This window comes from Myxine glutinosa, chromosome 14 (genome assembly GCF_964187855.1).
Source record: "Myxine glutinosa chromosome 14, kmMyxGlut1.1, whole genome shotgun sequence".
Taxonomy (NCBI): Eukaryota; Metazoa; Chordata; class Myxini; order Myxiniformes; family Myxinidae; genus Myxine; species Myxine glutinosa.
The window spans coordinates 8,996,068-9,014,743 of record NC_136274.1 but is presented as its reverse complement, the minus strand read 5'-3'; the positions used below and the strand labels follow the sequence as shown (position 1 = coordinate 9,014,743).

General features: G+C 47.3%; 1 protein-coding gene across 11 annotated transcripts in view; it reads left to right on the top strand.

Moving 5' to 3' along the window:
• CLIP1 (CAP-Gly domain containing linker protein 1) overlaps nt 1-18,676 on the top strand; it is a 256,458-nt gene that overhangs the window by 133,359 nt on the left and 104,423 nt on the right. For all 11 annotated transcript variants that reach the window (XR_013621408.1, XM_068135143.2, XM_068135139.2 and 8 more), the window contains 3 exons: nt 944-1,073; nt 8,493-8,644; nt 10,994-11,197. Coding sequence is in view for 10 of the 11 variants with exons in the window: in XM_068135143.2 (XP_067991244.2) it covers nt 944-1,073; nt 8,493-8,644; nt 10,994-11,197 (486 nt within the window). In the remaining variant the exon portion in view is untranslated. The remainder of the gene's footprint in view (nt 1-943; nt 1,074-8,492; nt 8,645-10,993; nt 11,198-18,676) is intronic.

Here is an 18,676-nt window from a genome sequence, read left to right as displayed (position 1 = left end):
AGCGAATGACTTCCAGCCAGTGTAACGCTAATTCCTGTCACAGGAATTCTGAGATCATATAAGTGGGCGTGGCAGTTCCTGATTGGTTCGTGTTGGGGAACGCCTTCTCGCTGCCGACGTGACGTAAATTCGCGCACGCGCACTGGTGATTGGCGCTGAGGAAGCGCCTCTAGCGAATGACTTCCAGCCAGTGTAACGCTAATTCCTGTCACAGGAATTCTGAGATCATATAAGTGGGCGTGGCAGTTCCTGATTGGTTCGTGTTGGGGAACGCCTTCTCGCTGCCGACGTGACGTAAATTCGCGCACGCGCACTGGTGAAGCTTACTCGATCTTACTCGATCCCATATTACATGTACTTTCATTGCATACAAATTATACTTCCTCCTAGAAATTCCATGCCCGAACCTCAGAGCAATCCAAGAGGATTCACTTGTTTCAAATCAAATTCGATATATCATTTCATTTTTCACAGTCGCTAACATAGTTTTAGACTCGGTTGAAAAAAAACGGGAAGAAAATCCGATGAAAGTTGCCCTTTATAGAACGAAATGAATTCTCAAAGGCCTGTAACATCAAGTCCAGGATTGGGATTGGGAAGGATTGTGGGATTGACATTGTTGATTTGTACCCCGGGGTTCATCAATGACGTGGAAGTGACATGATCGATGATATATTTTGGAAGACCTTGTCTTTAGGCCTATACCCTTGCTCGAGTCCAAATGCCCCATGTTCCCTATGTTGGTCAAATCCCGAATTCCCTGTATTTCCATGAATTGTGTTGATCTCCTTGTTTAATCGGAACCCTTTCCCATCGATAGCTGCCGTTGTGGCTTTGTAACGACTTTCTGAATGGTGAGCATTCAAATAAAGTTCAGATTTTGAGGCACCACATCTTTCAAGTCCTTTCTGTAACGTCTTTTCTGCCTCCGCATGTTGTGCAGGCAGCCACGGTGTCTGGACGGTCACGACAACAAGAACTTGAGGCCGAGTTGGCTCTGCGAAGGGTAGAGGTTGCTCAGCTGCGGCAGAATATGGCCTTGGGAGAAGGTCAACGTAGCCCGCAAGTGCAAGGTTTGTCATTTCTCACGAGGTTTTATACAATTTGTATTTTGTCTTATCAATTCTACTGACAGGTAAGCTCATTCACCTTTGAACTCGCGAGATCTTTGGAGATCTCGGAGATCTTGGAGACGGCGGCAGGGATTTTCGAAGCTCCACACGGTCTCTACGTTTTTCGAAGTTAAGTCTGTTCACAATTGTATTTTGTCGAAACTGTATTTATCTTTCCGTGTGTGAAGTTATTGTGTGCAACTTTGGTTGTTTCTCGGTGTTTATCTTTCATAAATTGATCGTCTGTTTGCCGTGTCGCGAGCAAGGCCTTGTACAGTGTGCACTGTACAACCTTGAGGCTTTGTTTTTCTCTCAGTGGTCCGTCGTTTGTGATCCAATAACTTTCGTTCTCTGTATTCCCAGTCTTTTCACCCATAGCCTACTTCCTTGTGTAAATCTCAACTCAAAAAAAAAAAAAAAAAAAAAAAACATTTCCTTCTCTGTTCTCATTCGTTTATTCATTCTTATTCGTTCGTTCGTTCTTCGACCACGTGTTTCTCCCCCATTTCCCCAGATAGTTTTCACTCATTAACCTTCAATGTTTACACTTTCCCCTCAAGTTATGTATTCCGTCATATTTTATAACACCTTTTTCTTCTTCTTCTTTAAAAGGCTGCTTTCGACTTGCTCACCAAATCAATTCATCCCAAAAAAAATATCCATCTCCTATAGTGCCTTTGTTCTACATTCCCTAAACTCTCCTGCACTCCATCCTCCATCCAGCGTCCTTAAACGTATTTTTAACTCGAAGGTCACAAGAAACTCATTTTGCAATAAATGTTCGTTTCCCATAAATCGTACACTTTCAAAAATCCAATCTCACCCCTCCCCTCCAAATCTTCCCCATAACCCCTCCCCTCCAAATCTTCCCCATCACCCCTCCCCTCCAAATCTTCCCCATCAACCATCCCTTTCAAATCTCCCCCCTTGCCCCCTCCCTCCTAAACTACTCCCTCACCCCTCCCCGCCAAGACGCCCCCTCGCCCCTCCCCTCCTAGACTCCTGCCTCACCCCTCCCCTCCAAATCTCCCCCATATCCCATCCCTTTCAAATCCCTCCCCTTGTCCCTTCCCTCCCAAACTCCCCCCTCACCCCTCCCCTTCAAATCTCCCCACCCTCATTGCTTCTCAATTTCCCCCCGCTCACTCCCCCTCCTCAAAGCGTCCTCCCCGCTTCTTCCCCCTTCAAACTCTCACCTCCATCTCCCCCAACCTTCTGCCTCGCTCTTCCCCCTCCTCAAATAACACCTCATTGTGGCTCACCCAATCACCATCAAACCTTTTGTCCACCCCATCCTTCCCTTTCTCCGAGCTATTCTGAAATCTCTGACACACCTTCAACAGCTCTCCCTACCTCTTCCACCTCTTCCACATCTTACCCTACCCCTCCTCCCCCCTGTTCTGTATCTGATGCTCCCCCTTCCTCTTCATTAACGGTATGGACCTCAAACATCCGGGGCCTTCGTTCAAACTTAACTGATCTCTCCATACAGGTTGCTTCTGTCAAACCAGACGTGATCTGCTTAACAGAAACTTTCCTCCTTTATGATGTCTCTGATTCCATAGTATCTCTCCCGGGCTACTCCCTCCTCCGGTATGATAGACCTGAGCCTCGTCCTGGAGGCGGGGTTGCTATCTTTATCAAAAACTCTCTTCCTCACTCGCCCTGCACTGCACTCTCTCCACCTCACCCCCAGGAATACCTCTGGCTACGGCTTCCCCTTCGCTCCCACCTCTTGTTCATATGTGTGTTGTACCGTCCACCAAACAGTGATGACTCCATCTACATCTCGCTGTCTGATGATATGGACCAACTTCTATCTACTCATCCCAACTCTCTCTTCCTCATATGTGGTGATTTCAACTGTCATCATGCCAGTTGGCTGGGTGTGGGTACCTCTCTCACCAGCCATGGCTCCTCAGCAAAGGACTTCTGCGACTCACTGGGACTGACACAATCTGTCAATTTCCCGACCCGGATCTCAGTCAACGGAACATCTTCTCTTCTGGACTTGGTTATGACTAACTTCCCTGAAAATGTCTGCTGCTCTTCTTCTGCTCCGATCGGATCATCTGATCATGTTCTTGTTAAAGTGGACATCTCTCTGACCATCCTCAGGGAGCCTGCTCAGCGTCGACGAGTCTGGCATTTCACTCAGGCCAACTGGCACGGTCTTCAAGCAGCCATCAATCATCTGGACTGGTCTCCCATCTCTACCACCTCTGACATCAACTCATCCTGGGAATTCTTCCAAAGTAAATTGCTCTCTCTCATGCACAGATTTATCCCATCTCGTCTTCAGTTGTCATACCCTTCCTCCCGTCCATGGTACACGGAATCTTGTGGTGAGGCTGTTGCCCAGAAACAACTTGCCTTCGTCTCCTGGAAAGCAAATCCAACGGAAGGAAATCTCATTTCCTTTCACAAAGCCCGAAACAAGTGTGTGTCCACCCTCAGGAGAGCCAGGAAACAATATCTCTCCGTTCTCAAGACCGAACTCTCTTATCTGTCTCCCTCTTCCAAATCCTGGTGGCGTCTGGTCAAATCCGTTTCTGGTGTTTGTTCCCCCTCCATCCCCTCCCTTACCTCAAACGGCTACACAGCTGACTCCGCACGTGAAAAAGCTGAATGCCTCAACTCTGTGTTTGCCTCTAAATCTTGTGTCCCAAACCCATCCCTCTCTGTACCCACCATACCCAGTCGTACCCTGCTGCTCCTGGACTCCGTGTCCTTTCCTCCTGACAAGGTGGAAAAGTTTCTGTCAACCCTCGACTCTGATTCTGCAACTGGACCCGACGGCATCAGCCCACGGGTCCTAAAATCCTGCTCTGCTGCTCTATCTCACCCTCTCTCTGTTCTCTTCACCCTCTCTTTTGCTCAAGGTCAACTGCCATCTGCTTGGAAATCAGCCAACATCACCGCTTTGCACAAAAAAGGTGCAAAAACAGATCCTAGCAACTACAGACCAATCAGCCTTCTCCCAATTATCAGCAAAGTCATGGAATCCATCATTGCTTCTGATATGAAATCTTTCCTCTTCTCCAATGGCTTGATCTCTGATCATCAATTTGGTTTCAGACCAGGTCACTCTACTCTGGACATGCTGCTTCTGCTGTCTCAACAATGGATGGAGGTCCTCAATGCCAAACAGGAAATTAGAGCTGTCTCCCTCGACATATCACGTGCCTTCGACACGGTCTGGCACCCCGCTCTGCTCACCAAACTCTCCTCCTTTGGTATCCATGGAAATCTCCACGCATGGCTGGCGGACTTCCTCTCTAGTCGTCGTCAACGTGTGGCCCTGAATGGGTTTCTCTCATCTCCTCTTCCTGTTCAGGCTGGAGTTCCCCAAGGCAGTGTTCTGGGCCCCGTGCTTTTTCTGGTCTTCATCAATGATCTCTCTGACTCTCTCGAAAATCCTCTCTATCTCTTTGCTGATGACTCCACTCTCTGCCGCTCCATTCCTCTTCCCTCAGATCGGCAGTCTGCTGCCTCCTCACTCTCTGAAGACCTGGACAAAATCACAGACTGGTCAAACAAGTGGAACATGTCTTTCAATCCTGACAAATCTCACACTCTTACTATGTCTCTCCGAAAAGATCGACTGGACAACCCTCCCATCTACTTTCTCAACAATCCTCTCCAAGAAGTTCTGTCGCTCAAGATTTTGGGTCTCACTATCTGCCATGATCTTTCTTGGGAAAACCACATTTCCAAGCTGGCCTCCAAAGCCAGTCGCCGACTGGGCATCCTCCGTCGTGCGAAGTCCTTCCTCGGCACATCTGAGCTCCTCACCACATACAAGGCTTTCATCCGCAGCTCAATGGAATACTGTTCTCCCCTATGGGCCGGTGCTCCTGCCTCACACCTAGCTCGGCTTCACGCTGTTGAAACCAAAGCTTTCAGAATTATTGGAATCTCCCGCGATGAAGCTATCTCTGAGGGCCTTTCACTCACTCACCGCAGGCAGGTAGGTGGTCTTTCTGTCTTCTACCGACTCCTCTCCGGCCTTGCACCCCCAGCTCTCTCTGTGCTCTGTCCCCCAAATATTCCTACAGGTCGCACAAGATCTGCCAGCAACCCTCTGATGGTTAAACTGCCGAAATCTCGGCTCTCCGCTCACCTTCACTCTTTCATTCCTCTTTTCTCCCGCCTCTGGAACAAACTCCCTCACTCCCTTCAATCCCACTCCTCCCTCCAGGTCTTTAAAACAGCTGTTCACCACCATCTCTTATCTTCCCCCATCCAAAACCTTGATCTTTTCTACCCCCGCTAATTCACCCCAGATCCACCTTGTTTGAAATTCCAACTTCTTTCCTGGAAGTCCTGGCAGTGTCCATATGTTTTATACCTCTCCCACTGCCCCCTTCCCACGCCCCCCCCCCCCCAAAGCCCTCGCCCTCTCTCAGATCTCTCGATGTCTCCATGTCTCTCGGTCCCTGCTCTCAAATGTTGTGTTTGTGTCCTTCCCCCTCTCTCCCCATCTTGTCTACCGCTCCCTATGTTATATGTTTTATGTGTCGGTTTGTCTTTCTGTGTGTTCATGTGATTAATGTTCGCTCTTTCACGAGCCTCGATATTGTATACAAAAAAAAAAAAAAAAAAAAAAAAAAAAAAAAAAAAAAAAAAAACTCTCTTGGCTGGAGTTTAGTCTTGGCCTGACTCTTCTTCTCCTCTTCAACAGCTAGAAACATTGTATCTGGAACCTCTTGGCCACACTATCAGTTACATAACCCTCTTGGGCAGATCGTATCCCCAAGCTGGCCTCAAAAGCTGGCCGCCACCTCTCCGCAGGGCCATGTCCATCCTTTTATATCCTCACCCGATGACGGTTTATTGTCAAAGTCGTGCAATATGGCTCCCCATTGGACTGGTGTTGGGAATATGGCTCCCCATTGGACTGGTGTTGGGAATATGGCTCCCCATTGGACTGGTGTTGGGAATATGGCTCCCATTGGACTGGTGTTGGGAATATGGCTCCCCATTGGACTGGTGTTGGGAATATGGCTCCCCATTGGACTGGTGTTGGGAATATGGCTCCCCATTGGACTGGTGTTGGGAATATGGCTCCCCATTGGACTGGTGTTGGGAATATGGCTCCCCATTGGACTGGTGTTGGTAATATGGCTCCCCATTGGACTGGTGTTGGGAATATGGCTCCCCATTGGACTGGTGTTGGGAATATGGCTCACCATTGGACTGGTGTTGGGAATATGGCTCCCCATTGGACTGGTGTTGGGAATATGGCTCACCATTGGACTGGTGTTGGGAATATGGCTCCCCATTGGACTGGTGTTGGGAATATGGCTCCCCATTGGACTGGTGTTGGGAATATGGCTCCCCATTGGACTGGTGTTGGGAATATGGCTCCCCATTGGACTGGTGTTGGGAATATGGCTCCCCATTGGACTGGTGTTGGGAATATGGCTCCCCATTGGACTGGTGTTGGTAATATGGCTCCCCATTGGACTGGTTTTGGGAATATGGCTCCCCATTGGACTGGTTTTGGGAATATGGCTCCCCATTGGACTGGTGTTGGGAATATGGCTCCCCATTGGACTGGTGTTGGGAATATGGCTCCCCATTGGACTGGTGTTGGGAATATGGCTCCCCATTGGACTGGTGTTGGGAATATGGCTCACCATTGGACTGGTGTTGGGAATATGGCTCCCCATTGGACTGGTGTTGGGAATATGGCTCCCCATTGGACTGGTGTTGGGAATATGGCTCCCCATTGGACTGGTGTTGGTAATATGGCTCCCCATTGGACTGGTTTTGGGAATATGGCTCCCCATTGGACTGGTTTTGGGAATATGGCTCCCCATTGGACTGGTGTTGGGAATATGGCTCCCCATTGGACTGGTGTTGGGAATATGGCTCCCCATTGGACTGGTGTTGGGAATATGGCTCCCCATTGGACTGGTGTTGGGAATATGGCTCCCCATTGGACTGGTGTTGGTAATATGGCTCCCCATTGGACTGGTTTTGGGAATATGGCTCCCCATTGGACTGGTTTTGGGAATATGGCTCCCCATTGGACTGGTGTTGGGAATATGGCTCCCCATTGGACTGGTGTTGGGAATATGGCTCCCCATTGGACTGGTGTTGGGAATATGGCTCCCCATTGGACTGGTGTTGGGAATATGGCTCCCCATTGGACTGGTGTTGGGAATATGGCTCCCCATTGGACTGGTGTTGGTAATATGGCTCCCCATTGGACTGGTGTTGGGAATATGGCTCCCCATTGGACTGGTGTTGGGAATATGGCTCACCATTGGACTGGTTTTGGGAATATGGCTTCCATTGGACTTGTGTTGGGAATATGGCTCCCCATTGGACTGGTTTTGGGAATATGGCTCCCCATTGGACTGGTGTTGGGAATATGGCTCCCCATTGGACTGGTGTTGGGAATATGGCTCCCCATTGGACTGGTGTTGGGAATATGGCTCCCCATTGGACTGGTGTTGGGAATATGGCTCCCCATTGGACTGGTTTTGGGAATATGGCTCCCCATTGGACTGGTGTTGGGAATATGGCTCCCCATTGGACTGGTGTTGTTGCTTCCAATCTCTCCCAAACGTTTTTATGCCTCCGCCGACGAAGTCGTTTTTTCCGTCCGCGATAGGTTTTCGTTACCGCGATAACTTGAGAACGGTTAAACAGATCTTAATCAAACTTGGCACAGGTACGTATAATGAGGTCAACATGAACTGATTAGATTTTGGGGTCAGAGGTCAAAGTCTGTAATAGGTCTATAACTTGAAAACGGCTGAAGTGATCCAATTCAAACTTAGTTCAGGTATGTATAATGATGTAAAGATTACCTTGTTAGATGTTGGGGTCAAAGATTGAATATGTAATAGCTCTACAACTCGAGAACGGCTGAAGTGATCTAATTCAAACTTGGTACAGCTATGTATAATATTATGAAGATTAAGTGATTAAATTTTGGGGTCAAAGGTCAAAGGTCAGAGGTCATGCCAGGTACAAATGTGAGAACTTGTGAACAGCTGAAGGGATTTATATTAAAACTTGGTAGAGGTGTGTATAATGATGTAAACATGAACTGATTAAATTTTGGGGTCAATAGGTCAAAGGTCAGAGGTCATGTCAGGTAAAAATGTGCTAAGTTGGGCACAGCTGAATGGATTTAAATGAAACTTGATACAAGTATTATAATGATGTAATAATGTGGGCGGAGGCACGTCAGTCGACATCGTAACGTCGAAGAGGGTCGTTCTAGTTGAGGAATGCAATGCTGAACAAGGTGCATACATTTGAGGAATATAATGTATCACAAGAATCTGCTTTTCCTTGTTTTATTTGTACCACGTGTGATTTAAAGTTGTATACCATATGGTAATGCAATTTTTTGCACAGGCCTTGTGGAGATGTCCCTGCATGGGCCCACTTTGCAGGCTGAGTTGGACGGCTTGCGTGAACAACTCGGTGCAATGAGTCGTGGCCACCAACAAGAGGTGGCGTCCCTCAAGGAGCAGCTTTTGGCTGCGCAGCGGGATTTCCAGGCCGAGGCATGTCGTACTAACAGTCGGACACCTACCTGTATACCTTAAAAGATTCCTCAGCATTCAGGGATTTCAGTAGAACAGTAGTTTCAACCTGATGTGTTGCATTCTCAGTCAGAGGTAAGGTGTATATTATGATGTGACCATGGGTCAAGATTGACCACATGGTGCTTGGAAGGCCAAGCCACACCCTGTGGCAAAGCCCAGGATAACTGGTGCCACACCCCAATCGGGAAGCCAAATGGATGGCTCTGATGACCAAATACTTTATGCTGAATGGAATAAGCTAAATGGTGGTCAGTAAACATATAAGCACTTTATAATTCCCCTTTTCATAAATAGTTGTTGTTATTATTACCATGTAAATTCCAAAACATGTAACAGTGGAATCGAGCAAGCAAAACCTTAACCATACTTTGCCTTATCTTAACTCGATCTTAGTACAGTACTGTTATGTTTATGGGGGCAAAGGGGATCAGTTATTAGTATTAAGGTTTTCAATTCTATACTTTAATTAGTTTGAGAGAGCTCATCGTGGTTCGAAGGCAAGGCATTTTTGACCAGGCCGAAACAAAATTGCGGCGTAAGACCCCTGTGAGGTGAAAGCGGGCTGACCAAGAGTAAGGGGTTGTTTTTTTCATGATGAGCACCCAGTTTTCATTCATGCTCTCTGATGGAGTTCCCCATGTATGCACTATGCATGCAAAGTTTTGGGTCATTAGGTTTCATAGTTTTGGAGTTATGGAGGAGACACACACACACACACACACACACACACACACACACACACACACACACTGACACACACACACACACTGACACACACACACACACACACACTGACACACACACACACACACACACACACACTGACACACACACACACACACACACACACACTGACACACACACACACACACACTGACACACACACACACACACGCTGACACACACACACACACACACACACACTGACACACACACACACACACACACACACACTGACACACACACACACGCTGACACACACACACACACACACACACACTGACACACACACACACACACACACTGACACACACACACGCTGACACACACACACACACACACACACACTGACACACACACACACACGCTGACACACACACACACACACACACTGACACACACACACACACACACACACGCTGACACACACACACACACACACTGACACACACACACACACTGACACACACACACACACTGACACACACACACACACACTGACACACACACGCACACACACACACATACACACACTGACACACGCACACACACACACACACACACACACACACACACACACACACTGACACACACATACACTGACACACACACACACACTGACACACACACACTAACACACACACACAGACTAACATTTAGGAGTAGATTATTGGAGGGGAATTCATTTGGGAAAATAATCTTGATCTTGATTATTTACTGCCATGGTTTAGGCCTTGTTCAGGGTACAAAACACATTCTCCGCTCGGGTGCATTTAGCGACCAAATTTCCTGAAGCTTCGTCATTTCCGGAGTAAATCTGCGGCGTGCTCCGACTTCTATGTCAGCTGCGGTTGTGGCTGCAGCCAAGTGGTTGATGTGCAGACTGTCCATGCAACAGTACCTTACTTTATAATTCTATTGACAGACTTGTAAATGTTATCCATGGTAACTTGTGCACTGAAGAGCACAGTATTGGTCTCTGGAGAATGTCACCAGAGTCAGATGAAGAAGAAGATTAAAAATCGAGTTGGCAGTCAAGGAGATGCAGTGAACTGTAGAGTGTAGTGATGCATGGCCTACATTGCGGCCAAGGCGGTTAGTTTACTTGACTAAGGAGAACAATCCTGGGTGGGCCGCCACTCCCACACAGGTACTCGGGCAGGGATTTGTAATTTGTTCATGGTTGGCGATAGCTTGCCTAATCTTCGCGAAGGACACCATGGGATCTTTAACGTCCACCATCTAATGCTGGCATATGGGACACACAGTTTAACATCCATCCGAGGGACAGCGCACACATTCATGAACCACCTGGCTGTGAAACACCGGGATGACAATTTATACCTGGGCCAAGTGTCAAACCCAAGCTCGACAGCTTGGAGGTGATGTCCACTTCAACCTCCCTTAAAAGGGACTGTGCTCCATGTCACACTGATAACTCCGAGCAATGTAGTTCAAGTCAGATTTGTTTCACCCAGGTAATGAAGAAGATCCAGATAAGTCGATGAACAAATACAGGTCTAACCAAGCTGTACTACGATCTCATTATCTTCCATCCTTTTTTCCCAACCTGACCACTGATGGCAGGTGCTTCAATTGCGAGCGACCAATGACCGTTTATCAGAGGAGGCGCACACGCTGCAAAGCCGCTTTGAACGCACCAGCCGTGAGAGTCTGGGTACGGTGGAGCAGTGGAAGGGACGTCTTGAGGCAATGGTCTCCGAACATCGACGGACCATGGATGAGCTGCACTCGTCGATGTCATCGAAAAATGCAACACATCAAAAGGAGGTGCGTCTCTTCTTGCTAGACTGAGCTTCTCACACCATGTTCGGCTCAGTCGCAGTGTTCTCACTCAAGGATTTGTGAACACGTACTTTTGGACCATGCGCCATTAAAAGCACAACTACTGTGCATAAAAAATCTCGATTAAAGGAGGAAAAGCAAATGGATCGAATAGAAATGCAGCGTAAATATGAACGTCGGTTAATTTTTTTTCAAGAAATACACGATTTTTTTTTTTTTTTAAGAACTCGACACTACATGTAAACTCGAGAGTTCATAAAACACCTTACACCATGCCGTCTCGAGACACAAGTACATGGGCAGGGTCTACGAGCGGCAAACTTGATTGGTTGTGATGTAAAATGGCGCAATATTTTGTCCAAGTAATGCCAAAGTAAACGGAAGGTTTTTGAAAGTGACAAAAAGGCGATTTGTGTTCTACAGTGTTCAAGTATAATAATTCAATTCAAATAAATTAAGATTTTGAAGAACCACCTTTGGAGGCCATTTTTCCCCACAGAGCAGGGGTTGGCCTTTTTCGGGCACCGTGGTCCCCTTTTTGAAGCAATGTTTAACGGCCGGATGCTCTAGCAATGTTTGGTCGGCCGGATGCTCTTCGTGGTACTCAAATTGCCGACCTCGGGAGAATGACAGACTGAGTCAACCCCCCCTGACGTTAATTCGGCGATCGACCGGGATTCGAGCCCAGGATCCTAGGATCCCAAGCCGGCACCTTAACCGCTAAGCCAACACCAGGCGTAAAATTAAGATTTTGAAGAACCACCTTCAGAGGCTATTTTTCCCCACAGAGCAGGGGTTGGCCTTTTTCGGGCACCATGGTCCCCTTTTTGAAGCAATGTTTTATGGCCGGACACAGCCTGGTGTTGGTTTAGCAGTTAGGGTGCCGGCTTTGGATCCTAGGATCCTGGGCTCGAATCCCGGTCGATCGCTGAATTAACGCCAGGGGGGTTGACTCAGCCTGTCATCCTTCCGAGGTCGGCAATTTGAGTACCAGTTCACTGGTAAATCCCTGTGTGTCGCAAGAGGCGAATAACAGGGTTGGCGGCAGGAAGAGCATCCGGCCATAAAACATTGCTTCAAAAAGGGGACCACGGTGCCCGAAAAAGGCCAACCCCTGCTCTGTGGGGAAAAATGGCCTCGAAAGGTTGTTCGAAAGGCGGTGGTTCGTTTTATGGCCGGATGCTCTTCCTGCTGCCAACCCTGTTATTCGCCTCTAGCGACACACAGGGAATTACCAGTGAACTGGTACTCAAATTGCTGACCTCGGAAAGATGACAGGCTGAGTCAACCTCCCTGGTGTTAATTCATCGATTGACCGGGATTTCGAGCCCAGGATCCTAGGATCCCTGCCGGCACCCTAACCACTAAGCCAATACCAGGCATAAAATTTAGATTTTTAAGGATGTAAAAAAAGTAATTTGGAAGATCACCGCTGTTGATGCAGCTTCTTTTACACCGCTTCATGTTCCGATTTGTGTTCAAAATATAACATTCAATTGAAATTAAATTATTCCTCTATCATAAACTGGCAGACAAAGTGAACCAATTGCTTACCTCCACTTTTCGTTTCGTGTGTTTGAGCTAAAAAATAAAAAGCATAATATTTGCAGTGAAAATGTTTATTTTGTGTCTGAGCACAATGTGTAGAAAAACTTACAAAATTAAACCTTTTCTGCCTTGACAATTGAGATGCGCATGTGACAATTGAGATGCGCAACAAACAAAAATCGTCACTTGTACAAAATATTAAATTCCCATATTTAATATTTTATTGAAGTCCATTTTGACTGAGAGAGTAGGAGATGAAGACACTTCAACTGAATTTTCTGCAGGGCACAGATGTACAGTCACGTGAAAAAGTAAGTACACCCCGTGTAAAGTTTTGACTTTTTCAACATATTTCAACATACAGCTATTTGATCTTCATTTCAACAATATTGATAGATAAAGGTGATATAATATAACAAATATCATGAAACATTTACATTTTGTAGTCCATTGTATAATTTAAATAAACATAAATGCAAATTTCGCATGTGGAAAAAGTAAGTACACCCTTACATTTATCACTACTTCAAATACCTAAAATTAGAATCATGTGCACCAGCTCAGGTGCAAATGATTAGAACATCGTTAGAGAGTATCTTGGAGGAAGCTGTCTTATTTAAACCTCAGACATTTAGTTTGGTTTGCTCTTTGTTGTTGAAGTGTGCGGCGTCACCATGCCGAGATCAAAAGAGCTCTCTCAGGCCTTCAGAGAGAAGGTTATAGATGCCTACGAGTCTGGGAAGAGATTTAAAAAGATCTCCAAACATTTTTGAAATCAATCATTCGACTGTCCGGAAGATCATCTACAAGTGGAGAAGATTCCAAACAACTGCCAACTTGTTCAGGCCAGGCGGCCCCAGCAAGTTCAGCCTGAGAGCAGACCGCAAGATGCTGAAAGAAGTCTCTAAGAACCCCAGAATGTCATCACGGGACCTACAGGTAGCTCTTGCCACTGTTGATGTCAAAGTGCATGAGTCTACCATTAGAAAGAGGCTGCACAAATTTGATCTACATGGGAGGTGTCCCAGGAGGAAACCTTTGCTGTCCAGAAAGAACATCAGGGCAAGACTAAAGTTTGCCAATGAACACCTAGGCAAAGACCAGCACTTCTGGAACAATGTGCTCTGGACAGATGAGTCAAAGGTAGAGCTATTTGGCCACAGTACCAGAAGACATGTTTGGCGAAAACCAAAGACAGCATTTGACCACAAGAACCTGATACCAACTGTAAAGCATGGTGGTGGAAATATTATAGTTTGGGGCAGCTTCGCTGCATCAGGGCCTGGGCAGCTCACCATCATAGAATCCACTATGAATTTTTCATTGTACCAGAGGGTGCTTGAGGATAATGTGAGGCCATCTGTCGGAAAGTTGAAGCTCAACCAATGGTGGACCTTGCATCATGACAATGACCCTAAACATGCCAGTAAATCCACCAAGGAATGGCTGAAAAGAAAGAAATGGAGGGTTCTGGAATGGCCAAGTCAAAGCCCGGATCTAAATCCCATCGAGATGTTGTGGGGGGATTTGAAACGAGCTGTGCATGCAAGAAACCCCTCAAACATCGCACAGGTGAAAGAATTCTGCATGGAGGAGTGGGCAAAAATTTCTCCCAGTCGATGTCAGAGACTGGTAGACAGTTATAAGAAACGCCTACTTGAGGTTGTTTCTGCCAAAGGGGGCAATACCACCTATTAGAGCCAAGGGTGTACTTACTTTTTCCACATGTGAAATTTGCATTTATGTTTATTTAAATTATACAATGGACTACAAAATGTAAACAACAACAACAACAACAACATGCATTTTAAAGGCCATTTTCCCTGCTAGAGCGGGGGTTAGCCTTGCGGTCCCCATGACAATCTTCTCCATTTTACCCTATTTTCTGCATCTCTCCTTGTTAACCCCCTTGCCCGCATTTCTTCTTCCACCATCTTTAGCCAAGTCTTTCTCGGTCTTCCCCGTCTTCTACTTCCTTCTACATTCATTTCCATCACTCTTCTCAACCAGTCACTTTCATCCTTCCTCAACACATGACCAAACCATCTCAACCTGTTCCTCTTCACAGCATCAATCACAGGCTCTATTCCCATCATCTTTCGCAATTCATCATTTGTCTTCCTCTCTCTCAACGATACTCCGCACATCCGTCGAACCATTCGCATTTCCACCCTTTCCAACCTTCGTTGCTGCTCTACGTTCATTACCCATGTCTCGCTCCCATAAATCATAACACTTCTCACACATGCAGCATACACCTTTCCCTTCAGCTTCAACGACACTCCCCTCATCATCAGCACGCCACTCAATTCCCGAAACTTCTTCCATGCACATCTCACTCGAGCAACTGTTGCCGAGTCCGATCCACCTTCTCCATTCAGCATGTCCCCGAGGTAGCAAAATGTTTTCACACCTTCCAGCTTCACGCCGTCTCCAAGATCCAACTCAACATTTCCTCCATCTGCAGCTCCCTCTGTGCACACCTTACATTTGAATGTAGCTGCCACACTGGTTAATGACCCTCTCAGACCACTACATTTTTGATGAACCCACTCAGCGCACATTGTACACTGAATGGAGTTCACTCCGACACCCTTCCTACACACAGCACAGGGCCACTTCCCAGTTCTTTCCACCTCACCACATGCTTTACCACTTGCCATCACCTTCGTCTTTCCGATATTCACCTTCAGACCTTTTGTCTCCATACATTCCTTCCACGTGTTCATCTTTTCCTTCAGTCCATCCATACTTTCCGCAATCAACACCAGATCATCTGCATACAACAACTGCCACGGTAAACCCTCCTTTACGTTCTGAGCCAGCACCTCCATCACAGCTACAAATAGTAGTGGACTTAGTACCGACCCCTGATGCACTCCCACCTTCACCTCAAACTCACCACTGTTCCCGTCCTTTGTCCTTACAGCTGTGCGCGCTCTTTTGTACATTGCCATCACTACTCTGATCAACCATACCTCCACTCCTAACTTCCTCAATGCCCATGTCAATACTTTGCGTGGAACCCGATCGAATGCTTTCTCCAGATCAACAAACCCAAGAAACAACTTCTTCCTCTTCTCCATGTACTTCTCCCGCAACTGCCTCACAATGAAAAGTGCGTCTGTCGTTCCTCTTCCTGGCATAAATCCAAACTGCATTTCGTCGATCTTCACTTTCTTCCTTATCCTCCTCTCCAACACCCTTTCCAATACCTTCATTCCATGCTCCAATAACTTTATCGCTCGGTACGAGCCACACTCCAGAGGGTCACCTTTCCCCTTGTATAGAGGGACGAGGGTACTCAGTTCCCAAGCCACTGGAATGCAGCCTTCTTTCACCACCAGATTACAGATCTCTGTCATTCTCTTCACACCCCAACTTCCTGCTGCCTACAACATATCTCCCACAACTCCCGTCGGCCCTCCCGCTTTTCTACCCTTCATTGCTTTTATCGCTTCCTCAACTTCCTTCTCAGTTATCTTCTCTGCCGGTCCTAAAACTGGGTTACTCTCTATGTTGCCATCCCATTCATTCTCTGTATTCAACAGCATTTCCATATATCTTTTCCATCTTCCTTTAATTCCATCTGGGTCGACAACGATTTGTCCCACTTCATCCTTCAAGCAGCTCACCCCCATCACATCACACCTCTCTTTCGCTATCTGCTTTGCAATCCTGAATACTGCTTTCTGACCCTCTTCCAAATCCAAGCGTTCTCCGAACATTTTCCTACATGCCTCCTGCGCCTTTGCTACCTCTTTCTTTGCAGCCTTCCTGGCTGCCTTATAACTTTCATGCTCTGCTTTTTCTGCTCCCGTACCCATCGCCTTCTGCCACTCCTTGAACTTCTTCCTCTTCTCGTCAATCCTCTTTCCAACTTCATCATCCCACCACCATGTTTCCGAGTGCCTCGGTGGTCCTTTTGTCCATCCACATACCTCACCAACGGCTCCCAACAGACTAGCTTTCATTGACATCCAACCACTTTCAAGCTCAACCACATCATCCTCGACCCTACTCAGCCTCTCTTTTAATGCCTCCCTTACTGTCACCTCTTTCAACCTCCACACCTTCATTCTCGGTTGGTACTTCACCCGCCGAGCTCTCCTCGCACCTTTCACCCTGACGTCACAGACAACCAAGTGGTGCTGTGAAACAGCCTCCTCCCCCGGGATCACCTTTGTGTCTCGGAGGTGCCCCCTATCTCGCCTACGCACCATCAGGTAGTCAACGGTTGTCGTCGACCCACCTGACGTGTATGTAACAAGCTTATTATCCTCTTTCTGGAACTGAGTATTACAAATCAACAAATCAGCTCCATCAGCAAACTCCAAAATCCTTTCACCTTCTCCATTTCTCACACCATATCCGTAACCCCCATGAACTCCGTCAAAACCATCCATAGTCCTTCCCACATGTCCATTTAGGTCTCCTCCTACCACAACAACTTCCTCATCTTTCACGTTTTCCATCAGCTTCTCTATCGCACACCAGAACTTGTCCTTCTCTTCATCGCTCCGACCAACCTGCGGAGCATATCCCGAGATGACGTTCACCAAGAGCTTTCCAATCATCATTTTCACCATCATCAACCTATCACTCACTCTAGTCACACTCACCACACTGTCTACAAACTCCTCAGAAAACAGGACACCAACACCATTCACGCCCTCCAGGCACCCTTGCCACACAAACTTGTATTTCTGTCCCTGCCTACCCTTCACCATTCTCACACCACTTCCCTTCCATCTCGTCTCTTGCACACAACATATGTCCACTCTTCTTCTGACCAATACTTCCACCACTTCTCCTGATCTCCCTGTCATTGTCCCTACATTCCATGTCCCAAACCTCAGAAACCGATCTCCACTTCGGGCTGCACCCTGCCCATATGTAGTTGTAATTGTCATGGTTCTCTTTTTGAGGCAATGTTTTTTTATGGCCGGATGCCCTTCCTGACGCCAACCCTCTTAGTCGCCTCCTACGACACGCAGGGATACGGCGTACCTATTCTTATCCAGGGTATACACTGGGAAACGTTTAAAACATGGAAATCCTGGGGGGGGGGGGGGGGGGGCGGGATCACCGCTGCGGTTTAAACATATTTAAATAAATATTTAAACAAAACCATGAAAACAATCCGGGAAAAGTCTCTAAGTGAGAACGTGGATTTGAGAAAGCAGGAGCAGAGGTGAAAGAACAAACGAGAATATAGGGGGCGGGGCACAAGTCGAGACGAGGAGGCCGCACGAGACACCAGGCCGCACGAGGCGCGGACAAAGAAACGACTGATTACACACAAATTTACAACAACTACAAAACCAAAACCAAATGGAAACACACAATAACACATACACAACAAAATACGCAGCGGAAATTTGACAAAGAAACAAACGGGAAAACACTCAAACTTTGATGCCGTGGAGAGATCAAAGCAAGCCCCGTCGCTCGAGGGACCGGAACTACAAAATGTAAACGTTTCATGATATTTGTTATATTATATTGAAGGAACTGCGCTCCAACGCGAGTCGAAAGAAGTGACGCGACCAAAGACGGAATTCGTCCGAGTTGCTTTATTGAAACAAAACAGCTCAGGTATTCTGACAAGCCCGTTTATCGGGCAGCAATATATATACACATTTATGTCGGGAAGTTTGCCTGGCAAAAGCTATACCGGGCATGCCCGGGTGTCAAGGGTGAGCCTTGGAAAGGCGAGTCTGGACCTGCCCGGGCGTGTTTGGCTGCGGCCTGGCAAGTCGAGGCTGGGCGTGCCCGGGCGCTCTGGGCGAGTCCTGGAAAGGCGATAGCGGGCATGCCCGGACGCTCTGGGCGAGCCCTGGAAAGGCGATAGCGGGCATGCCCGGACGCTCTGGGCGAGCCCTGAAAAGGCGATAGCAGGCATGCCCGGACGCT